This window comes from Falco rusticolus, chromosome 9 (genome assembly GCF_015220075.1).
Source record: "Falco rusticolus isolate bFalRus1 chromosome 9, bFalRus1.pri, whole genome shotgun sequence".
NCBI lineage: Eukaryota > Metazoa > Chordata > Aves > Falconiformes > Falconidae > Falco > Falco rusticolus.
This window is the reverse complement of record NC_051195.1, coordinates 26,607,783-26,635,001: the sequence shown is the minus strand read 5'-3', so window position 1 is coordinate 26,635,001 and position 27,219 is coordinate 26,607,783. Positions and strand designations below refer to the sequence as shown.

The 27,219-nt window shown below is 36.5% G+C and overlaps 1 protein-coding gene and 2 long non-coding RNA genes across 6 annotated transcripts in view; 2 read left to right on the top strand and 1 right to left on the bottom strand.

Moving 5' to 3' along the window:
• Nucleotides 1-676: 676 nt before the first annotated feature.
• Nucleotides 677-27,219, bottom strand: part of MYOF (myoferlin) — a 72,138-nt gene continuing 45,595 nt past the window's right edge. The window contains exons 27-55 of one of the 3 annotated variants that reach the window (XM_037400128.1): nucleotides 26,106-26,220; nucleotides 25,888-25,993; nucleotides 23,922-24,064; nucleotides 23,465-23,638; nucleotides 22,230-22,338; nucleotides 20,744-20,821; nucleotides 18,767-18,948; nucleotides 18,516-18,674; nucleotides 18,239-18,337; nucleotides 17,766-17,927; nucleotides 17,084-17,249; nucleotides 16,397-16,473; nucleotides 14,924-14,980; nucleotides 12,661-12,672; nucleotides 11,253-11,351; nucleotides 10,455-10,580; nucleotides 9,572-9,727; nucleotides 9,366-9,457; nucleotides 7,857-8,027; nucleotides 7,161-7,309; nucleotides 6,796-6,935; nucleotides 5,727-5,815; nucleotides 5,546-5,641; nucleotides 4,798-4,939; nucleotides 4,387-4,486; nucleotides 3,324-3,517; nucleotides 2,251-2,360; nucleotides 1,779-1,926; nucleotides 677-1,334 (exon numbers count right to left, since the gene is read on the bottom strand). In XM_037400128.1, the coding sequence (XP_037256025.1) occupies nucleotides 1,299-1,334; nucleotides 1,779-1,926; nucleotides 2,251-2,360; nucleotides 3,324-3,517; nucleotides 4,387-4,486; nucleotides 4,798-4,939; nucleotides 5,546-5,641; nucleotides 5,727-5,815; nucleotides 6,796-6,935; nucleotides 7,161-7,309; nucleotides 7,857-8,027; nucleotides 9,366-9,457; nucleotides 9,572-9,727; nucleotides 10,455-10,580; nucleotides 11,253-11,351; nucleotides 12,661-12,672; nucleotides 14,924-14,980; nucleotides 16,397-16,473; nucleotides 17,084-17,249; nucleotides 17,766-17,927; nucleotides 18,239-18,337; nucleotides 18,516-18,674; nucleotides 18,767-18,948; nucleotides 20,744-20,821; nucleotides 22,230-22,338; nucleotides 23,465-23,638; nucleotides 23,922-24,064; nucleotides 25,888-25,993; nucleotides 26,106-26,220 (3,487 nt within the window). In that variant the 3' untranslated portion in view covers nucleotides 677-1,298. Of the gene's footprint in view, nucleotides 1,335-1,778; nucleotides 1,927-2,250; nucleotides 2,361-3,323; nucleotides 3,518-4,386; nucleotides 4,487-4,797; nucleotides 4,940-5,545; nucleotides 5,642-5,726; nucleotides 5,816-6,795; nucleotides 6,936-7,160; nucleotides 7,310-7,856; nucleotides 8,028-9,365; nucleotides 9,458-9,571; nucleotides 9,728-10,454; nucleotides 10,581-11,252; nucleotides 11,352-12,660; nucleotides 12,673-14,923; nucleotides 14,981-16,396; nucleotides 16,474-17,083; nucleotides 17,250-17,765; nucleotides 17,928-18,238; nucleotides 18,338-18,515; nucleotides 18,675-18,766; nucleotides 18,949-20,743; nucleotides 20,822-22,229; nucleotides 22,339-23,464; nucleotides 23,639-23,921; nucleotides 24,065-25,887; nucleotides 25,994-26,105; nucleotides 26,221-27,219 lie in introns of those variants that run through there. The other 2 variants (XM_037400129.1, XM_037400130.1) reach the window with 2 other exon arrangements.
• LOC119153535 lies at nucleotides 1,255-5,685 on the top strand. 2 transcript variants are annotated; one of them, XR_005106161.1, is made up of 4 exons: nucleotides 1,282-1,365; nucleotides 3,225-3,280; nucleotides 3,913-4,009; nucleotides 5,599-5,685. It is a non-coding gene; the product is annotated as an uncharacterized LOC119153535 (long non-coding RNA). The 2 variants fall into 2 exon arrangements; XR_005106162.1 differs by lacking the exon at nucleotides 3,225-3,280 and having other exon boundaries at nucleotides 1,255-1,365.
• Nucleotides 5,812-23,399, top strand: LOC119153534. Its single transcript, XR_005106160.1, has 6 exons — nucleotides 5,812-6,076; nucleotides 8,556-8,603; nucleotides 8,979-9,066; nucleotides 13,045-13,152; nucleotides 18,584-18,688; nucleotides 22,510-23,399. It is a non-coding gene; the product is annotated as an uncharacterized LOC119153534 (long non-coding RNA).

The window sequence follows — 27,219 nt, the reverse complement described above, 5'->3', positions numbered from 1 at the left end:
ATACCTTTACACTAGCTTGTTCAACAGAGTTAAGTCAGTATAATTTACTTATTTCACCTGACACGTGCATGCTTGTTTTGCAGTGCTGTGTTATAAGAAAGCATTAAATGTGCCACGAAATACAGAGATTTTTCAAGACTAATTCATTCCTGCAGTTATTTTTGTCATCTTCTTAAAGACAGCTGAAGTCTTTATCCAGTCAAGAGCGTGACAAACATACAAAACGCTGATTTCAGGTTGGCTGCAGATTTCCTACATTTCAAGCACCAGAGAATGTTCAGAGAGATGCTTCTGCTTTGGCTCTCCAAAAGTGAGGTAGAATCCCAGACTATAAGCTGATTTTTAGTGCAGATTATATTTTACTGTGCCTAGAGAGAAGAGACAGAGGCTGAATGGCATACTTCCCCCACACATACCGGATTTCAAACAGGGGTTGTATCCGAGTTGTGTATCCTCTTACTGTACTCTAACTATGAGGAATATAGTGAAACTGTTCCACAACTTTAATGAAATTCATTAGAACTTTGCGCAGAAATATTTCCTTATTCTTCACTGTAAAAACAGCAGTAAAATACCTTAAACTCTGTAGTTCTGGCATTACATCCTGTGATAGACACTGTATCATACCTAATTCATTGTAGTTTTGCAACTGATAAAAGAAAACTGGAAACTCGCATTTTACTTGTGGATAAGTTTATTTAAACATGTGTAAATTATACCAAATAAACAGTGTAGTATTTATTTCTCTGTGCATGCAGTTGTCAAGATACATACATAGCATTGTCAAGTCTGCAGTGCAGCAACAAAGAATTTTAAGCGTCATGGTGCTGAAAACTTTTCTAGAAACAATGTCTGACCGTTCTTTGATTGCACTGTGAGGTTTCTTTGGTATACATAAGTAGTGCTTGTTTTTGATTAAATTAAAATGCAAAGTTTCAAAGTGTGTCCAATAGAGAGGTATTCTGAAAAGGAAGTATAAAAAATGGAGAGAGCAATAGTAGGCAGCCTCTTGAGTGATTTTGATGAAAAATCGAGTTTGAAAGCAAGGAAGTCAGAACTTTGCTATGATGTTTAATACTACTGAAGTAAAAAAATGTACATGAAGCATGAGGGGGTTTATCCTTTTGTTTTTTCAAAACACCTGCCGTGACCTCTTGAACCTTGGCTATCCTTGGTTAAATTCTTACTTCTCTATTTTACAGTTCCAAAGGAAGGAGAGCCTTGCCCAATTTGGTCCACAGACTGAGGCGAAACCTTATTACTGCTTAAAAAGATGACGTAAAAAAAGAAAGTCTTCTTTAAATTGGTTTCACGATCTTCATTGACAAATAGTTCTGTTGGGGAAGGAGGGAAGAAGCAACAGAGGTAAAAAGTTGTACACAAAATACTTTGGTGTAGTTTTGTAAAAGACATTTAAGATACTAAAATGGATCAGAATATATTCAGGGTATGGTAATTTCAGTTAAAATACAGTAAAAATGAGCACGATATTTCAGACTAAAGTAGACTGAAATCCAGACTCTAGCCAATCTATTAACTGTTTTTAATTGTATGTTAACACTTCTAAAGCACTCACTTGGTCCCTCTGTAGTTAATAGGTTAGTTCTAACAAATTTTAATTGTTTCTTAATCAGTTGAAATTGTTTATAGCTCTAAGGATATAATCCCTATCTCCCTGCTAAAATTGAGTTGATAGAATCTTTTGTCTGAATTAAGGAAGTCACCCTGTTGATGACTCACATATAAGCTGAAGAACAGTAACATGTAAAAATTCTTACCGGCAACGAATAGAGGAGTACTGCTACAAACAGGAGTAAAATCAGCAAGATGATAAGCCCTATAAAGAGCCATTTAAACCTGCGCCACACAATAAATTTCATTGTCTTGCAGGGATTTGTAAACCAAAGGAAGGAAGTATCTGGTCGGCTGCATTTTGAAAGAAACAAGTATTACTCATACTATAAAGACAGGGAATACTTAAGCCTGAGAACATAACACGTTAAAACATGCCGGTTTGGAGGTTGAAAGAAACAGTTTTGTAATGTAAGATGGCAGTTTCAGTAAATGTGTGCCATTAATACTCAAACCACCTTGCATTTTATCCCAATGCTTGCAGAAAGAAGCAAGACTGGCTTCTGTAAGTTAAGTTTTGCAAAGGATGGATCCTTTACTGCATGCAGATTTTGTCAAGAACATCATACTGGCTAGATATTTATTATTTCTCCAACTAGCGAAAGAAAAATATCTTACTTTGGTAGATCTAGTTTGGGGTTCATGTTGGGTTCATCTCTTCCTTTACCGGCTGGCCTTTCCTCAGCTTCTTTTTCATTGACAACTTCCAATGTCATTTCGACTTTACCCTTTAGGAAACAAGTGGCATGAGACAAGCACCTTATTGCAACAGTACTAATGCTGCCTGTTCGGTACTTATACAGCAGTTTGGAGTCAGCTCACTGTGTGCATCTGTGTTTTTTCCACTTCCTTCTCAAAATATATTTATTTCTGCACGATGACAGCGTCACAACAGAGTGTCAGAGAATGACCGAAAAAAGTATCACAGTACATAAAATTGTTGTGCTAATTCATTTGTAGTTCTGTTTTAAGCTATACATTGGTTTTTTCCAATTTTGCAAAACAAAAACAACTCTTCTTTCAAGAATAACCCAAGGACTGCATTTTTTCCAAATGACTAAGCATCTCATTTTTTATATTGCTGAGGTTGATATATGTTTCTGAATATTATTCCTCATTTATTAAAATTTAAAGGCAAAAACATAAGAAGAACTCGACACAATTGAAAGGCTTAATATTCTAGGAAGTGACACATGTCCATTTCTATTCTTCATAGAACACGTTAAAATGCATTGGGTCATATGATTGCCCTCATAATCACGAAGGTAGTCAGGGTTTTCCAGTATGTAAGTTATATTTGCTGTGTACAAAAATGCTTTGTACATTCAAACTTTAGTCTCTAATGCATTTAGGACACTTTGTGTTTCTCCTAAGCAATAATATGGTAAGCCACACAATAACTCTGTGGCTGCTTTAGTGAGGTAACATGACTCTAACTGGTGCCAGAGTCCTTCAAGTTAAACAAAGTTAATATTTAGATTAATTTTGTTTATAAACTCATACTTTAAAACCAAAAATTGTTTATGGAGCAAAGTGCCTGAACTTGTGCATGAAATATTCTATTCATTTCTCCCCTGTCTGTTCACTGGAAGCTGACAGCTGAGTGGGGGGTACCCTTTACAATCAATGTTTAGAATTTGAAAATAAGGTAAGCACGTTTTAAGTACTTTTAAAAGAACTAATAATCATACCGCTAAAATATGGACACCATCCTTTTCAACATAACATGGCCACCATCCTTTCATGGATTTCTGTTCAAAGAGAGAGGCAGTCCTGGGAGCCTTCTGAGGACTGTCTGCCTTGTATTCTGGAATCATGTCTATATTGCACTTCTCTGGAACTTTTGCTGGAATGATTGTTTTATGTAAATCGAGTTCCACAAAGCCTAGGAGATGGATGAGAAAATAAACACCGTGTTACAGAACCAACCATAGAGCACAGTGGTTCAACATCAACCTTTCCTATCTCTAAACATGTTATACAGGAAAAACAACCAACATACGCTACATTCTTGTTTGTCTAAGGATGTTGTGGGACAGGCTGGTTTAAGCTTACCTTGCTGGTGTCGAAAGCACTGGTGTTTATCAGTTGGACTTGGCAAGCTCTCGTCCCCCCTTTTTTAATGCAAGATCACCTAATTTTTAATAGACAATTTTTTCCCCACACCCCTAAACAGAAGATAACCAAATAGAGCAATGGAATAATAATGTAATTTGACATAGTTAAATGCATGATTTAGCTAACTTTAATGACAGTTATAAATCAATTCTTTGCTTTCAGATTTTGAGGCCTATAAGGTTTGCATCTGAGCTAAAGACTTGGGAGCTGTCTCAATACAGGGCAGAGAGTCTTCTGTAGAGCAGCATCTCTACAAAAGGTAAGGATCATTAATGGTGTGAAGTAGATTGCTTAGCCTAAATCATAGTCTTATGTAAATACTTGGATTTGAAGTACTCTTGTTTTTTAAGTAATTTTGCTTAAAGAAAGAAGCAAACTAAGTTTTCATGCACGTTATCATTTCATGCAATTTGTGATAGGGCTTACGCTGAGTGAAAAGTATCTTGTTCTACCTGCAAGTAGGCCTTTACTGAGTGAACATGAGCACAAGTGACCCTGTACTGTGTGGGAAAGCAGGAGTGTATTTGCATGCTCAGTGGCTCATTTTGTGAAAACAATCCTTAGCCAATAATTTAAAATTGTTCAGTGTTATCTCTTACTTTGAGACAACAATATTTTGTTTCTGAGAAGTCTTACCCAGGTAGTCATCCAAGGAGAACTTGTCATTATCCCATATTTGAATGATCAGTTTGGGTGGGATTCTGAATTCTGTCTTGTCAAGACTCCAAAAATGTTCCTAAAATTTTAAAAACCAAAACCCAATCAGCTTTTAGAGTTATTTATGAAAATTCAACGCTGTGGTCTGTTAGTACTTGTGAATTCCGGGGTTGGTGGAAGTATTAAGGATCTAATCTTGTCCTTGCTAAGAGGAGACCACTGTTGCCAGTGTTTTATTCCCAGTGCAAAGGAAAAACTGAATCTGTTTACAATAGCAGCGTGAGAGAAGTACACAGAACTGAGCCAAACCGTCCCTTTTAATATGTAGGTACAAAATTATCAGACTAATTACAATTGGTTCCAAGTATTGAAATCTTTAGAAATACTTACCTTTTTGGAAACGACACAGAGTTGCTCTGCCGGGAGATAGTCAAAAGGGAACACAAATCTCCAGTTGAAGTTCCCTTCACCATCCAACGATCGGTAGTGAACATCGGTTTTCTGCTTATTTTCTTCATTACCAGGCATCCATCTGGAAATACAGAGAGAAGTGTCTGGTGTTTGCAGTAGGACGACACTGGTGCTTGTTTGTACTATAACCACGTCATCAAGTGGTTGCAAGCAAGCTGTAAGTGTCACTCACAGAGGGCTGGAAACTTCCACATCCTTTCTCAGTTTGGTTCCAATTTGGAACTGCAACTAAGAACATCTGAACTGAATTTAATCTGCTAAGTGTATTATTATATCAGTGGTAAGTTGTTGGTGGGGTTTTTTAATTTCTTTTTTAGAAGAAATTAGATCAATAGCCTGGTAGTATATTTCTCTGTTTTCTATTGATTTTTTTGACATAGTAAGACCAGGAAACATAACAAGTACGAATCCAGGTTATGCAGCACTAAAGCTATCTTTTCAGTTGCTTCTTATCTCAAGAGGTGAACTTCTGGGATCTTTCGCTGCACATTAACTGGTCATGCTTTATCTCGTAATACTTGTGTACTTCTCTGACGTTAGCGCTATTTCAGAGGCTGTAGTGTGCACTGACTTGGCTGAACCAAATCATCTTTGGAACCCATGGTCTAGGCATTCCCAGGACATTCTGAAAGCCATTCAGTTGTAAGTGTTACATGACAGCTCTTACCCCTTCACGTAAATGTCACTCATTTCTTCCCCTGTGATGCTCTTTTCATCCAGAAGAACATCTTTGGTGTTCCAGACAATCACCCGCAAGATATACCTATGAGAGAAGATGTTTGGGGAAAGAGAATTGCATTGCCTTTGTCAGGGCTGCCAGATGGTGTGTAGTACATACAGATACTCACTTCTTGGCTTTTCGGGGAGTGATGTTGAAGGGAGGGCCTGGTGGTCCTAAGCTTTTGGGGAAAACATCGACCCACATCTGGAGCTTTCCCTGTAGCAGTGGAGAAGATGGACGAGGGATTGTTTTTTGCATACAAGTTTGTCATGTTAATTCCATGGAACTGCTTATTGACATGCTTAGTAATATTTTAGCCACAGAGCAGAGCTCAATCATGTTACCGATGTCAGAACTTCTACAGAATTCAGACAGCAGCAAGCCTAACCCCTCGTGTTACACGAGCTGCTTCAAATGAATAATGTCAAGAGTTCAGAAGATGGTAGGGATGTTAATTCCTACTGAGTTCAGCGCAAGGTAGGTGCCTAAATAATTCTCATTCTGTAGGCCCAAGTTTCTGTTCTCTCAGAGGTGGTATCAAGTACAGTGTCATCCATGTGGCTGACAGTTCGCAGGTGGCCTACACCGTGTAGATGGTCAGTCTAGGCTCTGAGGTAAGGCAACCACTGCAGATTTTATACTCTGTCTCAAATGCAAGCCCCTTTATATTTGCAGGTAAGTTTTCTGTTTGCTGCAGAAACTTTCCTAAAAAACCAGCCACTGGTGAATTAGGAAATGCTAGAAAACAAACATATGTTAGCCTTTGTTCCTCTCTAACGGAGAGGTCCAGTATAAGACTTTGTATTTAAACTAGCACCTCTGGGCCTTGCACAGAAACGACAAGTTTGGTCTCACTTGTTAAATGTAGGGAGGAAGCTCTTGAGCCAGGTGGTCTCCTTTGTTGTTGTTGAGGTATTAAACAGACATTCCAGTTTATTTCAGTAACAAAGTAATAAATAAATTTTCCCCAGTTTCCACTCTGTCAATGTTCAAGGTGTCATTTGAAGGTCTTAATGGTAAAACGTAACTGCAGTTTGTTATGTTTTTAGACTAACCTGCTTTAGTTTCTCAGCCAAGGAATATTTATCTGCAGCCCTCTTCCCCCTGAGTGATACCGCTCTATTGACGACATGATATAAATGCAGGAATGCTCGTTTCTGCGTTCAAGAAACCAGAAGTAAAAGAGTTCATAGTACCTGGGAGATGTTGGGCTGGAAGGTGCTATATAAGGTCCTGGTCTCTACATGTTCGGGTACCAAACCCTGGGTTCTGAGGATATGAAGGGCTAGCCGCTCTTCACCTGGGCCAAGATGCTGATGCAAAATTTTGTTGGCTTCTGAAATAAAATAAATGGAAAAAGAACAGGGGCTTATGAACCAGAATTTGCATTTGAACTTTAAAAAAAACAAAACAAAACAGATATTTAAAATTGAGCAGAAAACTGTGCTCAAAATAAAAAAAAAAATCAGATTCTTTTCTAATTTTCCATAAATAACTGAACAGTTTTATGTTTGTATCAATATGAATTGAAGACAAATATAAAATAACTGAACAAGCTCACCCGCTTCCTCCAAAGTATAGTCTTGTCCCCCGTAGTTAATCTTTCTGCCATTCTCAGAGAGGACAGGAGGAGCATAGCCTTTAAACCTGGCTACGTTTTGCAATAACTGGGTTGGTTTTAGTTGATCACGCCAGGTATTCACACCTGAACTTTTAGGAAACCAACAGAAACACATCCTACAGTTATTCATTACTCAGGGCATTTACATGTCATGTAAATTTTATTTGTCATGTAAATATTAAACTCCTTCAGAAAGAGCAGCACTCTAACTGCCTAGATTGAGGCCACTAGAATTTGATACAGTGACACAATTTTGTACCAGCTCAATTACCTTCCAAGACAGAGTGCTTTTTTCTTTACACACCAAAATAACGTATGCTAACAGATGCTTTCATATTTCCATGAATAAGTCAGAAAATTCTGTTGAAGTGTGTGTTCTCTGGACAGAAACAACACACATTACTGTACAAAGAGACTATTAGAATGTCTGACATCATGGTTTCCAGTTAAGGCTCTTCTGAAGACTTTGCAGCTTAACTTGGAATTCAGATGATAGAGCGAGCACAACACACACCCATGAGAAGCCACAGCACTGTTCTGTAACCGTATCTTTAAGATGAAGGAAGCCCAGTTTTTTTGCAAAGACCGGGTACTAGATCTTACACAAAAAAAATTCAATAGACTGAAATGACTTACATCCAATACTGCTGTGGGATGCCACAGTGAGATCCATAACGAGAAAGGAATCTGTTCTCAAGATCAATTATGGTTTCACCCACTTTTTCATCACGAGTCAATGCATCATAGTCATAGACTGAAATTTTCAGATCCTTTTCTTGAGGCAAGAAGCAGCTGAGTTCATACATTCTAAACATAAAAATGTCCAGTTAACGCTATTGCTCTTTTGAGCAATACTTCTTATTTTTAAACTTAAGAAACCCCTCAACCTTAAAAATTCCACTTTTTAGCTTTATTTTTGAGCAATAGCTGTTACATATAAAGGGATGCTTCCAATGCTGATAGATGTAGAAGCAGTTACCACTCATGCTGCAATTTCTGTTTGCCCCTCTTCAGAATTTTGTACTCCTATGGATACTGCATCCTTTCTTTCTGCACAATGTTACCGAGACATTTTCTGTGCAGCAGCTTGAATTGGGACTGAGAAAGAAACTAGTGTGGCTCTGCCAGCCACTCTGTAAAAAGGATCGCTGTTCAATCCATACTTTCTATATGATTAGATTTTTTTTTTTACTGCAATACATAGCTGGAGCCTTAAAAAATATGGTTCAAATGTTTAGCTTCTGTGACTAGATGCGATTATTTTGTTGTCTAGCTGTCCTATACAAAACAGACTGCAGAGTTTTCTCAAATTAATTCTCTGAATTTACTTTCAAGATATGCAGCCTGATAGCTTCTACTGCTGCTGAACGCATTACCCTTAAGGTAAACTATTCCATGGTTAATTTTTCTTTGCATTTTTCTTTTTTCAATTTGGTTTGGTTTACTTCTAATCATACCTTTTAAAGTTCCAGAATTATTCTGGAAAACCTTCACATTTTTAAGGTACTTTGTACCTATAATCAAGTCTCTTTCTTTGCTGTTCCTTTGTGTAATCTGAACAGTTGAAATCCTGTATTACATCATTGCAAAGTATGCTTTCCAAATTTTTTGTAATCTTTCTAGTCCTCCTTTCCTAATTTCCTAATTTATCAAAATCCTCCTCTAACTCTAGACACTAAAGCAGACCCAGAATTTCATTAGTAGTTATAAAGATAATGTAACCTCTTCATTCCTAACTTCTCTTCATATCTTTCAAAGATATCATTAGCCTTTGAAGGAAAGACCAGTGTACTGGGAATACACGTTAAACTGATTACTCATCGTGACATCTAAGTACTTTTCAGAGGTAAAACTTTTTCCATATTCTATAAATATATGTTGTTATTCTTGTATGCATAAAACAGGGCAGTTTTAAGATACATACATTGTTTGACTTTGTGCAGTTTACCCATGCAATACAGAAAATTAAACTAGTCAAACCTGTGCTGTCCAATGATTTCAAAGAGAAATGCCTTATGCAACTTTACTCATAATTAGCTGTCAGTATATAACTATGGTTAGAGTACTGGATATTGCAAATACTGGTTCATCTTTAAAAACAATAGGAAAACATAATAAAATACAAACAATTGAAAAGTTTGTTACCTGCCAAAAATTGGGTTGAGAGTATTAGGCACATAATTATCTCTGTCTTCAATTACTTTTTTACTTAGGGATATTTTTATATACGGATCACACTATTTAAAATGAGGAAAAAAATATTGTTAAGTTACAGTTATCAAGATTAACTTTATTTAAAACACATTAGAGCAGAGTTTGCTCACAGACATTCCAAACCCAAAAAATCTCACCAGCCCATTATTATCCTGGGGTTGAAGCTGCAGAGCTCGAACAATATAAATTCGCACAATACACTCCTGAGGCCCACTGTCTGGTAGCTCACGGAACTGGCGAGGAGGAGCCGGAATAGTGGGATCATCAGGTAGTGCATAGATTTTAAAGGATCCCTAAAAAATAATACAAAGACAGTCAAGATAAATGTAGAAAAGTCACTCTTGTAGGTTTCTTCTCTATTTATCCAACAAATGCACGTAGCAAAATTATAGCCTGATTGACAGTTACTTAGAAGTCTTTAGCGGGTTTTGGATAAGGCTTCCTACAAAGGCGAGGTTGTATCCTTAGCTGATTTAAATCAATACAGCTCTTCTGCTTTCAACATAGTTACATGGTTTGCTCCAGTTGAGAATATGTTACAATACACCCCTCTCCAAAAGCATAATTTATAAAGTTTGGGTGTGGGGGTTTCTTTTTTGTTTTCTTGGTTTGGTTTGGTTTACGTACAATGTTAACATCACTTTAATCTTTAGAAGTCATAGGCAGATTCACAGAAATAGTACAAAATACCTTTTCCAAATTAATTCTAAAAATGTACTTCCTCAAAACATCTGCAGATGAAACTTTAGGCCTGTTCAGGAGGTTATCTGGTACCAGGGAAGATCACATTAGCAGGAACAGTATTTCTTTTAAATTAAATCAACACGTATCACATTTAGTGTAAGCAATGTGTAGCTGTACCCTCCTTGAAAAAGGAGGGCCTGTACCTCCGTAGTTACAAGCATCTGTGGTCCTATTAATGCACTGAAACGCTTGCACGCAGACTTACTTAAATGATAACCACTTACACACAAAAGACTGCATCTAGCATTTGGTAATTGCACATTATTTGAAATTTACCTTGAATTCACCGACCACTGATGGATCATCACTGTCCTCAGATTTGCCTCTGTATAGTTTAAATGTATCACAGAAATCGGTTAAGCTATTAAATTCAGGTACTTTTTCCAATTCACAGTCGTATACCTTTTAAGAAGAAAAGAAAAAGGAAAATGAAAAAAGTGCAGTTCAGAAATGATCATACATATCAGCCCCACCACTGTGGCATTGCAAAGCGTATTGTATGTTTGATAAAATATCTTAAGGAACCAAAGCATTTGGAACTATTTTTATTTTTACACTGAAGTGAAAGAAAATGCAATGTTTGGAGAACATGCTATCAAGCTTCACTTAGGCCTTATTAAAAACAGGGCAAACAGCATTTCACAAGCTTATTTTTAGCTTCTTTGTTAGGTGTATTAGATGAGAAATTAAAGTGGTCTGGCTTCAAATTTTTAACCAACAGACAGGAAAAGTACTGATCCTCTCTGTTCATACTTTCTCAACGTGTATGTCTTTAGGATCTGCCTGCCAAATTAGTGGAGTAAAAGTCCATTTGACTGAAGGTTAGATTAAACTCTTAATACATCTAATGTTAATCTTAATACTTAATATATCTTACTAAGCCTAGTTAAATAGAAAAGAAGCAAAGATATCTTCTTGAAACCTTCATTTCACCACATGAATTAATAATGGACTTTTACAGGAAATTGTGTACAGTTAAATTTTGAAGAGCTTTTAAAAAAACCAAAGGGCACATCTCTGACCCGGTTTTGGGCCTGTAAACATTGAGATACGTTAATTTATCCCGAGCAATACCTTTAAAGTGTCATATCCTTTTTTAATATACTGTCCGCATTTTTCATGTTCTCCTACTGAAGCATAAAATTTGCTCCACCAATCAACAATTTCTTCCTCCTTAAAGGAAAGCAAATAAAAAAGTCTTTTATTAGGAGATGAAGCCTCTTTTGTATCATGCTGTAGAGCAGAAAAATTAACTATTAAGAATACTACAAGACAGTATACTCTTATTATCAGTTAAGTAATATTAAAGGTTCATCTGAAGGAGAATTAGAAGGTAAATGTTAGGTTAAAAAGATGGCATTTCTCTTACCCAGGTTTAGGTAGCTAGTCTATAATCCAGCTGTGTCGATAGTCAACAACAGCCGTCTCCAAGGAAGCAATTAATTACTGGTATCCAGCTACCTATCCCAAAGGACTGATGTCCGAGGTGCATGTATTTCTCTCCTCCATCTCCTGGCGGTGCAGCACAGCTGGCCCCCTAAGTTCTAGATTATTTAAGTCAGAGGAAGGGAATGTGCACTGAGCTGGTGCCACCATTGTGTCAGCTGTTAAGAAAAACCACCATCATACCTGGTATTCACTACAGGAACTGCATGATGGTAAAAACTACACTGAACGTGTTGAAAACTTTTTCCTGAGAGATAAATGTACTAGCTTGCTTTCAGCTTTCCCATTCATTTCAAAACTGTTGCTATATAGTAGCACAGGGACAGACCTGTAACTGCTTTAACCATACATCGTTCCATTAAAACCAGTGGAGATTGTCTGTGTCATGACAGAATCTTGCAGTTGGCGATCTACCTTCATGTTTACCATGTGCAGTTGAAAAGAAGCAGTGAGTCTTGCCCTCTTAAAGATAATACTTCTGTGAGCCTCATGAAACCCTCGACGCTAGCAATCTATACATTCCACCAAGACAGTACTTCTGTAGGGTCTTTTTATATTTTGATTTATGTAAGTCTGATAATCACTTTGTTCAACAAAATGATTATTTTCTGTATTTATCTATAGGGATTGAGTAATATAATTGCCCCTGAAAACATACTTCAATTGGTAATGAATAGTATTCATTCCCTGTGAATGAATGGAATGAATAGTATCCACTGTGTAAATTTAAAAAAGTTTTTGAGATTTTTTGTACTTAAAGAGAATCTTAAAAGTGTTATACAGATCATTCAACGTCCATTTGTTCTGTATTTTTTTTAATAGCTAGGGCTTATTATTTCAGTCTTGCATATTTTTACTGAATTTACCATTTTACAAGTTGTTTGTAGGTTTTATGTCAAATATTTTTAGAGGTTACTGTTCTCATCCACACATTTAGAACGCTCATGTAGGAGGCTGTATTGATATACTGATTTTCAACTGGAGATATCATTTACAAGAAAGCAATGCGTAGATTTGTAAAAGTAATATACGTTACCTTTTCCGTAAGCTGCTCATGAGGATCAATTCATAAAAAAAGAGCAAAATAAAAATGATGGTAAGGGTATGGTTTGTAGAATTTTATACAGTTAAATAGGCTTTAAATTTTAGGGGTTTGTATACAGCATCTGTGTAAAGTAAGTTACTAACATCAATAATTTATAAATACTTTTGAAGACTATTAAGACATCACGTGTGGGTTTTTTTGTGTGTTGTGGTTTTTTTCCTTGCTGTCAACATGTCCTAGATATTAAACTGGAGCATACATATAACAAATTTTAAAAGGTAGGTTTTCAGGACTGTAAGACATTATTACCCTGCTTTGTTCTTCACAGAAGTTCACAGAACTGAGAAACTTGGTTTTCTTACTGTATCATTGCAGGTTACACTCTGGATTCAATTTACTGATTTCCACAGTAACATCATTCCCTGCTTTCATCTGCGCTTGCAGAGAGCACTGGATCTGATGCATTTCAGATGAAAAGTGTTTGTAAGAGAACTTACTAAATGGAATCTGTTCCAGAGATTCTTTTCCAAACAAGTTTCACATACATAACATTCAAGTGATTTTTTGCCCTTTGTAAATATTTACTTCTTTATAAAACAATTTGCTAATGCTCAACAGCCTTTTCCCTTTTCCTTCTACTATTGTTTTTCAATTGTTTACAGGCTGTACATTTTCAGGAGTCTGAAAAAAAAATGCGAACAATTATAAAGTACAGTAACAACCAGTATATGCATCTATAGATTTATCTGTGTAAGTGTAATAACAATCCGCACAATTCAAAATGCTTCACCTGTTAAATCACAGATACCATAATTATGACCCGATAGTCCATTAAGAGCAACCATCCCGTTTGGAAGCCATGATTACCAAGTGTGATTTGTGCTAGTGCTTATATACCATACTTTGTGTTTTAATTTAAAGGTATAATCCATACATTTTTGTGCAAAGCAGAAGAAATATGCAAAACATTTTATGAACATAAGCCCAGTGCATCAATAGGTCAGGACATCACTCTGGTATATCATACTCATTTACTCCCGTTTATATTGCGTAAATAATTATCTTGCTGGGATGTTCAGGTCTCCTGTATTTCAGTAGTCTTGTCTAACTTCGAATCAGAAATACAGCGTAATTGTTTCAGATCTACATGGTACTGTCAGATTTTTCTAAAGGCAATTGGAGTGATTTATTCTTAGAAACTGTACCATTAGTGATTTGCAAAACTTACAGGTGGAATTCATGGGTAATTTTGAATACTTTGCCGTATTTAAATTTGACTCTGTTTAAACACTGCTTTGTAATGCTGACAACATGAAGGGTAGCTTGCATAATTATGCAGTAATAATTTAAACTCCCAATTTAAAGCCTTTTCACAAAATACACTGTGTAGAACTCTGAATCTTTCATCAAAGCATAATGTTGCAAGAGTTTAAATTAGGGTTTGTGGGTGGTCTTTTTTTTTTTTTTTTTTTCCTGTTGATATACCTTCAAATGTCTCCTCAAATAACGCACTTGGTAACTTTGGGAAGAAGAGGTTAAGAAAAAAAAATCAAAACCTTAAGACCTTTAAAAATTCCCAAAGCAAATAGTAAATCTTCAATATTTGGGTATTATTGTTACTAAAACTGGTAAGTAGGATATGCTAACAGAATACCAGAAGACAGAATAAAATACCTTATGATAAATTTGAGATTTTGGAGTGAAATATTCACATGGTAAAGATCACGTAATGGTTCCTGTCCTTTTTTTAATGTACCCAGTGACTTCACTGGAGATTGCTGTACATGAAATTTTCAAGACACTAACACTGAACTATTAGCTTTTTGAACATCCTGAAATTACAGAAAAAAAAATTAAGAGGTACAGTGGATCCCTAGAAAACTTAGACTTGAAAACACGTAAACGTTATTTACTGTAGATTTATTTTATTCTCCAGAAAGTAGACTTTTAAACAAAGTTTAAATATTAATAGTGTGACTGAATAATTCCTGTTAATTCTGGTACATAGATTCCAAAACAGTTGGCACAAAAAAAGTTTTTAGTAGTGCATACATATTGTATACACACATTAAGGCTTTCAGAAGGATACCTGAATATATGTAACTAATCATACTAGATTTACAAGCATCATCTCCTCCAAAATCTCTCTATGGAATAATTGGCAAGAGAAGAACAGCCTCATGACCACATCACATTCTTCCCCCATCCGACCCTGCTCTGCTCATCTCCATGCATTAGCTTGGTACATACATACATGCACTGTTGTTGGAGAAGCCATTTTGCCAAGTGCTGTTGACATACTGCTTAAACACTGGAAATTGGAATATAATTGATGAAATTTTGGCATTTTTCTCAGGGTATTATCTGTATATCACTTACACTTTCCAGAGTTGTACTTATTTAAATTTGAATTGTTTTGAATATTCTTTCCTCTCTTATCTGGATGCTATCGCTGTACCTAGTATCACAGTATATTTGGCTCCGATGATGTCTAACTAAAAGAAATTGTGTTTCACCTTATATAGCATTTAAAATTTTTCCCCTTTTAGTTGAAATCAACTACACAAATTCAGTCAGTTTTGCCATTGAGTTCAAGGTGCTAAGTTTTATTTATTTATTTAATCTCTTAATTTTTTTCAAGGAAATAAAAATCCTCTCTACCAGCTATAAAGCATTTATGTTAGAATAGAAGGCCTAATTCAGATAAAAGTTAGAGACTTAAAAATTAAGTATGAAGGACAATTTACATGATAAAAGTAAATACAAGAACGCGGTCTAGAAGATATTTGTGAGTCTGAGTATCATGACATTAAGGATACAGAAGAAGAAATGAGGGAAGAGAACAACGCAATCAATAACATACTCAAATAGCAGTAAGAGTTCAAAAGTTTAAATTCAGTAGCATTTACTTTGGGACCTCTGTAACAAAATAAAGAATTTTGCATTTTTTAAAAGTCAAAGTTGTGGATTAAGAGCCTGCAAAATCATTGTATTAAAGGGAACAACTTCTGTGCTTCCTTAAAAATAACAGGTCATCAGAAATTTATGAGAACACCTTCTAAGTAAGGGGAACATTTTACATTCCTAAAATAATTGAAAATTCTTCCTTGAAAATATACAGTCTGGAATTTGTCAGAAGCGAAATCCTGCAAGCAGAATTATTTTTTACCTGGAAAGTAAAATTGTATTGTGGTAGTCCTGAAAGAATCAGAGCAGTAGAGAAATTCACAAGGCGCAAGAGAAAAGGAAAGAAAGGAAGTGTTAGCGCAGAAAAAATTGTTTCACTGGTACCAGTTTTGAACGACTTCATGGTAAGAGAGGCAAAGCCACAACTGATAACATGAATGGCTGAAGGCCTGTGTCATCATGGCTTTGATTCTATACTCCTTTATTTAATCTGTGCAAGATCAGACTGCTCTAACCATCACCAGTGGACAACGGAGTAATGTTCTATCACATGCTTTCAGTAGCTGTTGAACAAGTGAATTAATTCTTAAGCTGCTGGGTGAACTTTACCATGCACAGAAAGCTATAGTTTAATGTTTACTATATGAAAATCGAGGTTAAAGTGATTAATCTATTTCCTTTGCTTTCTGTCACAAATTAACTTTGTTCCATCTGGCTTTCCAGCAGGTTGCCTATGTTTCTGACAGTTTTGCTGTTTAGAGAGTTTCTCAGAAATCACAGATCTGAAGAAGAAAGTCAAGCATCAAATTTCAAAGATTACCTGAGCTGCTAGCAGTGGCTGTCTGTCTTCCATTTCAATTATCGTATGCTGGCGAGGTGCAGCAGAGAGCAGACTAACTGTAAGGCAAAGATTTTATTAAGGAAATATGGTGTAGGAAAAAAATTATTATTAAATACCTTATTCCATTTTGAAATCCAAACAGTTACAGAAGATGTAAAATAATTCACTGGCTCTATGTCTGATCCTCTGAAGAAAGCAAGTAGTTGCCATTTTTGCTAAAAATACACAATGTATTTTGTGCAGGGTACACAAACATTTCTCAAATATATAGAGTTTAAAAAAAAAAAAGTAAAACTTGTGAAAAAATATACAGAAAAATGTCAGCATTGTATTCATAGCATTCTTGCTGGAATACTGGATCATTACTTTGGTACTTAGTGCAGGGGTAACTGCAGGTAGTTAAATTCCAAGTTGACAGTAAAGAGGAAATTCAGGGAACCAGCACACTAAGTCAGAGAGTGGACTTGCCTTTGTATTCTGTCCTCCTGTGCTCCACAGAATATTGTACTAAGAGTTAGATGGGGTTTTTTTCATATCACATTATCTCCAAATAAGCACACAACAAGAGACGGTTATTCATCAGTATAGTACGCAGAGTAAACACTGAAGCTAGATTATTCTACCATCTCATAAGAAAGCAGAATTTGTCATTTTCCAGGTGTCTACCTTTCAGTTGTGGTGCAATGTCTTCTTTAGTAGTGTAGGGGTCACAGCGAAAGCTTTCCAGCAGATCAATAGTACACTGTCCCACGATCGGCTTCCGTCCAAAAGGTCTGTGGTCTATCACTTTAATAACAAGAGATGGACTGTATAACTCCTCTTTTGGCAAAAGCTGAAAATGAAAGGTCAGAGTTTGTTTATAATGCAAACAGAAAGAAAATGAAGAATAACGACTTCCCCCCTAAAATAGAGTTGTTACTTCATTTATTTAATATTGAACTACTGTGTTCTACAGCTCTATGGGGAATGAAAATTTCTAGTCTTATGATTCAATAGAAGAAGAATTTTAATTGCCTCAAATGTTGAATTTTCTTGACTCTTGCACAGCTCCTATCCTAGCAGTAGGAAAGCAGCCTTTCCTACATGTCAACTGATGCCTTTTCAAATAAATAAATATATATACATACACACATACGCACAATCTCGTGCAGTAATTAATCAATGACTATACAGAGTGTTTACGTGATCTTTATTAGAATTTTCAGGCTCAGTAAATTCCTGATGCTAAGTCAGAAAAGGACATGCAAGTTTTTTTTGTTCATTCTTGCATAACAAATCCTTGACCTTTAAAAGTATGGGATAATTGATTTTGCTATAGACAGCTGGTAGATATTTTTTTGCAACTTACAACTTTCATGAAGAGAACTGAAGATGGAAAATTAGGTGTCTTTTTGAGGTTTTTGATCACCACAGATTCCACCATTTCACCCCCACATTCCACAATGAGACTTGGAGACATAACAGGTGCCAGTTGGTAGTTTTTCATGTTCCGCAAACCCCAAGCCAGAATCTGTAAAATAAAATCCAAAATAAGCAAAAGTGGGAGAGATATCAATGATAGTATGATACTCAAAAAGTAGGAAAGAAGAAATGTAGTTTTCTCAATAATAAGATGTGACCGGAAAAATATTAAACACTAAACTGCAATGCTGTTCTAGGAAAGTAAATGGAAAAAATGAAACTCAAAATCTCTTAAGAGAAAAAAAGATCTAAAAAATCGTATTTATCACTACAATTTTTTTTTTCTGAAGCAAATAAACTTACTATCTAGAAGACGAGATTACTGTACTTTTATTCAGTTAGTTTAAGAATAAACCATACCTCAACAGCAGTGAGTTGAACTACTGGTCTGATTCCTTGAGGTACCATGTAAAGCTTAGGTGCTCTTTGTGATGGAAGAATTGGAAGGTTGGCGCCACCCTGTTCAGACACAGACATGAGCAGTGATTCCTTTCATCTTCCTTAAATAAAATACCTTGCAAGTATTAAGACAAGTCTTCATACTATGACTTACTGTGAAAGGATATATAATGTATCATATTGTATTTTATATATATATATATACACACACAACCCTCCCCATGTAAGAAATATATACCTTGTCCCTCAAAATAAGTTCTGCAGCAAAAAGAATGTCTCCACTAGCTTTGCCATTATTTGTTACAGGATACCAGAGCAATTTTGGTGTGATGTCGTCCTCTGGGATTAACCTGACCATGGGAGAGCAAATACTTCTTCCAAGGAATTCATCTTTACCCTGCAACCAAAAAGGTAATCACAGCCATTAATGTTACTCTCAGTTAATATAAATAAATATAAAAGCAATCAGGGTAAAAAGCATTCACGTACCACTTGATCACTGTCAAAAAGTTCAATAACAACATTAGGTGGATTTTGGGCTACTGTCTGTGGGTCCCCATAGATCTCAATTTCATTAAATATAAGAGTTTGGTCCCATGTAGGATTTAGAGTTGAATGAATGATCTCAGTTGTTTTGCTTTGATGGAGGAAAGACACGTGAGCATACGGATCTGAAATATCATAAAAAGCATAGTTACAGGCAAACAAAACGCCATGAAGCCATAAGGCACACAAGCACAATTTTTATCAATATAGTTATTTTTCTTCTGTCATTACCAGTTCTATAAGCCATTCTGTATAAAATAAAAGCTCACACGTACACATAATTTACATGTAATAGAGCAATTTCCATTTCATTACTAAACAGCTTCCTTTGCACAAGTCTTGATTAACAGAGTAATAAATGAAAATGATAAAACATCTTGCAAATCAGAAAGAGAACCTGAAAACTAAAAAGAAACACTGGCTGTACTAAATATTGTCTGTAGAAGCTTTGTTTTGTTGTTTCCATTGATATACAACTGTACAGCCTCATAAATAATACAAAGAAATAACTCTAGTTCTGACTAGTCACCAAACAAATTCTCCCAGGCTATATTGCTCAGATCAAGCTTTGCGTTCAAACATGCTTATTTATAGCAACCTCTTCTTGTGAAGCTGAATGCTGACAGTGGTCTAGGCACAGCGTTTGGCAGGTCTCTAAATCTTCCAGAGCTGTGTAGAAGGTATCTGATGATGGTCATTAACATTTCCTATACAAATTGCAATCACTAAAGACTAGAGGCTATTTTAAAGGTTATCTTTAGGTCAGTTCAAACAGCTCCTGGCTAGGTACCTGAAGGTACCTGATCAGAGTTTTACAAAATCTGGCTAACTCTTCAAACTAGTTTTAGAGGAAAGTAAAATGTAGATGCTCTAGTTTATGTGTGACTGCATCTGAAGTACCCATCTTGAGTTCTACATATGCACATTAGAGGCATTTATTGTTATTATTTCTTTGTATTGCTTTTAAGTGCTGCATATTGAAGTAAGACCAAATACACAGGCAGCTGTACAAAACTCCCCTCATTTCAGAAAACAGCATTAAAATAGAGCTATAGCTCTAAGTCTTCTGTAACAAATTAATATGCATTACACTTACTCAATTATTAATTAAAATAGGGAGAGAAAGAAGTACGCAAACGGGGGCTGATGGGGAGAGAAAATTCTAAGCTGCTCATTTAATCTTTATCTTTGGCTGAACTTATTTAAAGGAAGTATAAGTCATATTCTTACAGAATCTGATTTCAAATTGCTCTCTGACTTCCCAGTGGAATTTTAATTCTCATTAGCAAAAATTAAATACTTGAGAATCTCAGTATTGACTGAGCCTGACCACGAAGACACCAAATAGATACAACACTGTTGGAATACCTAAGAGCTGGACAGAAAAGGGCAACAGGTACACCTGTATAAACAAACAAAAGCCATGTTTATTAGTAAGGCACAGTGTAGTTTTCTACAGGTTCATCTCAGTAATGAATTAATATAAAATATTAAACACCGAGAGGCAGTTGGTGACATAACAGCCATCCTGCTTGCTTCATCCTTGCTTGTGTGCAAGCTTCCTGCAGGACAGCTTAGGAACTGTATGTAGGCTTTGGTTAGAAGGAGAAGCTAAGGCACAGGGAAGGGATTGGTCATGGGAAATTCAGACTTTATTTGAATTCCCATTCCCTCACTGAGAATCCGTTGGCAGCAGCAGATGCTGCACATTCAAGAGTGCTTCTTTTTTGCCAGCCTCTGGGGCAGTACTAACCAAATCTGGATCACACAGAATGAAGCCAAGACTTCTTTTATGGTGTAGTTTCAATAGCTGAGGCCTACACACAAACCTTAAGGATTCAACGTATTTTATAGCTAAATGAAGTTACTAGTTTATTGCAGAAGTGGGTTTTCTGCACCATTACCAGGATTTTTCCATACCTGAAAAACTGTCTTTGTCTAAAGCCATGAGATTTCTTGCCTGGTAGACATAACACCGAAGGTGGTAGGTATATACTCCTGTATCAAATGAATGAAAAGAGATTAACTGCATTATACATTCTGTAATGAAGATATTGAGTCTATAAAAATGCCTTACCCATTTTAACTCTAGCACAAGCACTGTAGTAACTTTTCTGCTCTGCTTTTTTAGTGTAAAGTTTACTAATACCAATGAGCTAGCACCTGAGAACATTTGTTCCGACACAACTTCTAGCAGAAATGAAAAACACCCACTAATGAATGCTATTTGGGCTTTTTTCACTGTATGATCATCTAAAAATCCTTCTATTCAAAAAGTCCTGTTTGAAATAGTCCGATTATCTCCTCTGAAGAGAATCAAGAGCTGGGCATTCCTGTGCTTAATTTAAGTATTCACCACCACACTGGAGGGACTTGGGAGTTTCACATTTTTAGCTATTAGCTCTAGAAAATTATTCCAATTGCAACTCTGTCTCTTTGGCTAAAAGATTTAAAAAAATAAATCATTGCAGGCAAGTGGAATAGCTTAAAAGGAAAATGTAAGAGCGGCCCAAACCCAGGATAGGATGTGGCTAAGTTACTAAAGCTTTTCTTTAAAAAAGGCCCTTTCAGCCCTTGGAAAAGTCTGAGCCACTCATAGCCTCAATGTGCTGAAACCTCTGAACTATGGCAGGAAAAGGTGCCATTTTCCTCCTGTTGTGGTCTTTATTTAAAAGAAACCACAATAATCTTCCTCAACTTCTGAAAGACAAGATTTAAGATTCAAACACCCATTTCCCAGCAAGGAGATAAAATTCTGTACAGTCCAAATAAAGACAAATGTTCCAGTCAGAGATCCTCAAAAAGGATTTTGACTCTTGGGAGTGGATGGGATTGGCCTCTGTTCCTATTAACTAACGCTGGTGGCTCCCATGTCAGTGTCCCTGCTTTTGTGAATCCCATGACAGTGACTCCAAGGCATTTAAAGCCAATCCAGGTTGGCAAACAGTTTTGCTCAGTTTGCCAACTCAAGTACACGGTCTTTGTGCTTCCTCTGGGTCAGTCATTTGTCTGACCCTGCATTGAGATGGTTAAGTGAGCTAAAACAGCAAAAAATGAACTGTACATAAATCTCTGCTGGCTTAGCTCTCTGCGTTGTTATAGAGGGACGCTAATGCTAAAAATGCATCACTTAAGACAGCCTAAAATTCAGGTGCTGCAACAGAGTTGGCTTTAGAATTCCTGTCCCATACAGGCTTTTAAAAATGCATGACAGCGGACTGAAATATCGAAATGATTAGCTGTGATTTTTCTTTTAGTAGTCTAAACAGGGCCCAGTCAAGGATCAGACAGTAATTATAACAGAAGGTACATAACCCTAGATGTAAACCACAAGGAAGTACAATTCTGGTTGATACCAGGCAGAAACTGACATAATTTTCAAGAGAGGAATGGTTAAAGAACCTACTGTCAAAGTAGCAGGAAACAAGCGGTGTATTGGCACCAAACACCTTTGTAGCTGCCTCCCTGGTTTTGTCTGAACTCTTCCCTTCATCATCAACACTGGTGTCTGCTCCCTGAAGTTATATGAAGAAAAAAAAAGTTACTGTGTATTTAGAAACATAAAAGGAACCTCGTAAAAGTGGACTGTGTGTGGGAATATACAGGTTTCAGTCTCTCCTCCAGGACAAAGAGAAATTTACTTTCCTGCGTAAATTTACTTTAAAAGACTCTTACTATGTCCACAGGTCATTTCTTGTTGCCATTGCAGCTGTGCAGAAATGAGATGCAGTCATTCCATCTTACTTTACAGAATGTCTTATTTCTGGAGATACCTCTCGGCTCTTACTGATGGAGAAGCTGCAGCTCTTCTGCACTGTGCTGTTGCAAGGACCTGCTCTTAAGGCTTTATCCCAGCAATGGCCCAGGAAGTACACTCAGAAGAGGAACTGAAACAGCAATTTTTAAACTCTGGAACCAAATTACTTGGAGAAAGAAAACGCTATCAATGAATCCTACGCCAACACTTCGTGCAAAAGAGAAACAAAACAAGAAGAAAGTGCAAACTTTTCTTAATGCTATACAATCACATTCAGAGTCATCATTTTAGAAGAACAAAGAAGCCTTCCCACCTTACTTGCTCCAAGTTGTATTTTGGTAATTAGAGCTCATCTATGAAGCTGTGTTACAACTGAAAACCTGAGGAATAATTCCATTCTGATTATCTATTTGTGACATACAACATTCTGGCTTCTCCAACACTTTGCTATCCTTTCTTGTGCTTGGTTGTTTATACATGCAAACATCACAGGTGCAGCTATTTCCGTGCCTGTTGTTTCTGTATTAACATCATTGTGTACCTGGTGTTAAAACATTTAAATTATGTTCATGAAAAGCTTGTGCTATCTTTTCACTGGACGAGAAGACTCATTAGTAATTTGGCTCTTTGCTCTAAATCTTACATAATGTAATAACAAAAATAATTTGAAAAATAAATAAGCATGTTATGCAAGAGTCTCGACTCCAACTTCAATAGCTCCTTTCAGACTTTAAACAATTTAAACAATATACATTGTATTAGTTCCTCAGTTATATATTAATCTAACAATGCAAGGACTAAACCAGCTGATATACTTAATTGTTTATTTACTCTACGTTAACAGGACGAACTTTTAAAGACTTTTTTGATACTCTGTCCCTTACCAAAGCACCTTCAAGTTTAAAGATAGCTGCTGCACCATGTGTTTCTGAGGGAGCCATTTTTCGTCTCCATCTTCTTCGACGGAAAGTATCAGAACTGCGTTGCTTCCAGTGGAATTTCCAGCCAATCAAAGAAGCATATTCCCATCCTTCCTGATCTTCATATGATGACATTCCCTGGAAGACATAAATCCTTGTTATCCACAGTGTTGTGTAAATGTAATTAATAAAACTGACACTTGCTTTGAAAGGCATAATCCTTCGTAAACCAACACTGGAAACATCAATTTACAAAAAGACAAAGAAAAGGAATATAATTAAAACATACAAGATTGCTCTAGATCTCTCTGTTTTTTTTCTTTAGTCAGGAAACTAGTCATCTCATGCGATTATTTTTAAAAACAGAAACCTTGAACTGTTACAATGTACAAGTCTCTGACTGCATCTCTCTTCTGCTTACCCTTCCTGCTGTTACTGCTTGAGCTGGATCCCTCTTACGTTTCCGCACCAGTCTTCGTCGTCGATGGGTATGGTACATTTTCTCTGCAGCAACCCATGACTTTGGTTTAGTGTCTGGAGGAATAGTGATTCCATATTCCCACCCTGAAACAGAATTGATTAGTTGGTATATTTCCAGAAACACAAGCAAGATAACAAAGGGAAATAGTTATTGTACCTACAGAGGATGAAGCTTTAGTCACACAAGACCACTTGAAATTGCAAACCCTAAACGCTCAGTAGTTAGGGGGGAACCGATGACATTTTATGATGATGCTCTGTTACAACATATATGACAAAAAATTCTCAACATTAAAACAGAGACAATACATTTTAAGTTCTTTTCTTTGCATTCTTGTTTTTTCAAGTGTTAGGTGTATTGATACCACATTTTCATACTTCATCACAGGGAAAACTTAAGTTTAAATGACTAGAATGTCCTGTGTGCTCTTGCAACTCCAGCAGCCTGGCTTTTAAGGGAACACCAGCTATCTGAACTTTGATCAGAACTGGGAAACCTGTTACTGTATTTGGGCTCTACATATTACAATTCACTTGTCAGGTATCTAGGCCTCAGACTTCTGTTTAGATTGATCTCTTATGAAGAGGTTACTGCAGAGTCCTACCAGAGGTTCCAGTTTAGACAGATATTTTGATAGCTATTTAATTAACAATTTAATTATTAATAGCTATTTAATTTCAGCTGGTTTAGACCAAATTAAAATTTGTGATACTTTTGCAAAATTCTGAGCTTTCCAGAACCTTCTACAGCCTTCCCTTTTGCTTTTATTATTCATTTTGTTTTCAAGCCATCAAATCAATGTCCTGTAAATAATGTGCTATGTAAGACTGTTTCTTCCTATTGCTGTAGAATCCAAGTTATGGTCTTATAAGGTTATTTATATGAAAACTTTCAAAGCTGGTAAGAGTTTCAATTTAGTGTAACAAGCATATAAAAGTCAAAGCAACTGCAGGATAAATGTTGGCTCTATGCGCTTAGGATTTTCTAACCTGATCAGGTTAGTAGCACATCTGATCTCTGTATACAGTTACGATTTTATCCTGATCAGGCTTGCACGGCTCCCTTCCCACACAAACTCAGTGCAATGGTTCTCCTCTCAACGATAAAGGAATCCTTCACACACTTGTGTGTGTGACCAACGCTAAGAGGTTCCTGACTTCCTTTGCTCCACAGACCTCCTGATTCATCTCTTGGCATTGTTTGGTCACTTGTCCCCTGGCTAAAGGCTCCCAGTTAAATTACCAGACGGATCCAAACCTTGGTACAATTACAGAGGCTTCATGTCTCAACTTAAGCTTCTGACTTCTCTAAAAAAAACCCAGTTACTGCTACCAATACTCATCTTACAAGCTCAATTGTAACCATTGAACTGCATTTAGGAAAGACGTTTTGGAAGGTTATTTCAAACAAGGATGGGTTCTATTTCCATGCACACAGTTTTTCCAACTGGAACCTCTCGCGTTAGTAGATTGTTGTTGCATTAGCCTTCTTTTCTTTTAATCTGTCGGAGCTTTGGGCTCAAAACTATCATCTGCTGCTGCAGTTAGGACCATCGTACAGCTGCTTAGATTATGTGACTTTCTCTAGTAGGCACTTATAAATGCATTTATTACATACACTGTTCAAAATAGTGGTCCATTTTAATCCAAGAAAGCCTCAATGAGAACAGTGAGTTTCATGGAACCGTGATTAAAATGCAAATAGAAACAGATGCCGACAGTGAACACTTTCTCAATGTCATTGTATCTGATTCCTTAAGCAACTGTTACCCAAATGTTTCTTTTACATTTTTCCATGGGGCGACCACTATGGTGGCTCAGGATATCACTGCAGTCTTGCCCTGTGTCCTCCCTCAGTAAAGACTATGACAGATTGTCCTAATAAGCAGCAGATCAGCAAATCTTACCTTGCTCATCCACTGCTCGATTTAAATCGGATTTCCAAGCATCATCTTCCCACATCCATCCAAGAGGACATGTGAACTCACATGGGGGTGGAGCTTTTTCTCCATTCTTTTATGTAGGGAAAATATAACAGTTCTGTGCATTAATAGATGAAATAAACTATGTAGCAAACCTTAGAACTCCCTCTTTTAAACCTTATTCAGTGAAAAATATGTCTCACCACATCTGTGTAACCCTCTTCAGCTGCTTTCCATTCCGCTCCAGGATAGCGACTCTGATTTTCATATACTTCATCAGTGAACTCTGTATGACCAGCATCAGCTTCAGTCAACAAACTGCAAGTCGAAAGCAAATACAACACTAACCCAAATGTATTTTAGTTAGCTACAGAGAATATATAAAAACTACATACAGAATGTGGACGTGTGCTGGAATTCTGGATTGTCCCTATTTATTAACAGAGTACAGTGCAGCCCTCATCGCTACTTATTTCCGTAGAATGTCTTCCAAAAACTGAAGCAACTCCAGTAGCAGTGAGCAATAGGGGGAACATTACTCATAAAAATGGGTGACTAGCCCAAGTGTTTTAACTGCTGTGTTGTTCAGGATGTGCTGTCAACAACTCTTGGAAAAAGAAAAACTTCATATAAGTGCAGGAAAACCCAGACTGCACATGACAGTTACATGCATCTCTAATTTTGATATATCTAGCTACGCACTAAAATTTGGCAATGTACTCGATTTTGTTCCCCTTCATGCTGTTAACAAGGCAAGCGATCAGTTGGCTAATACTCTTCTAACTTGCAAGTAAAAGAAATATGAGAACATTAAGTCAGACAAAAGAGCCTTGATTTCCACTCGTGATTAACTGTGATTTGGGAAGCACTAAAGCGTGTTCTAAAATGCCATCTGCTGGTCAAATAAAGCCACACAACAGCAGCAGGTGCAAGACAGCGTGCTTACCCATTTTAACACTAGGGGTTTTTTCCATTATCTGAGAAAATACCTCCGTGTCTGTTATTGCTTTTCTTTGTGTCAGATTATTGACTGAAATAAAAGCTATTAATTGAATACGAAAATAAATCCTTCCATTCATACCTACAAACTGATACAATTTTAAAAGTGATCACATAATAGCACATATTTTTCCTGAAGTTTTTCTATAGCAACAGTCTTGTCATCAGAACACAAAAATTGAAAATGGGCTGAACTCTTTATTTTAAGAAAAAAAGAAAGCAATCTCTTTCTCATACTGGCTTTGCTTATGAAAAAATAATTTACCTAGTCTGGTTTAAAGTGTGGCAACACAAGCAGCTTTAGTGGCACAACTCAGG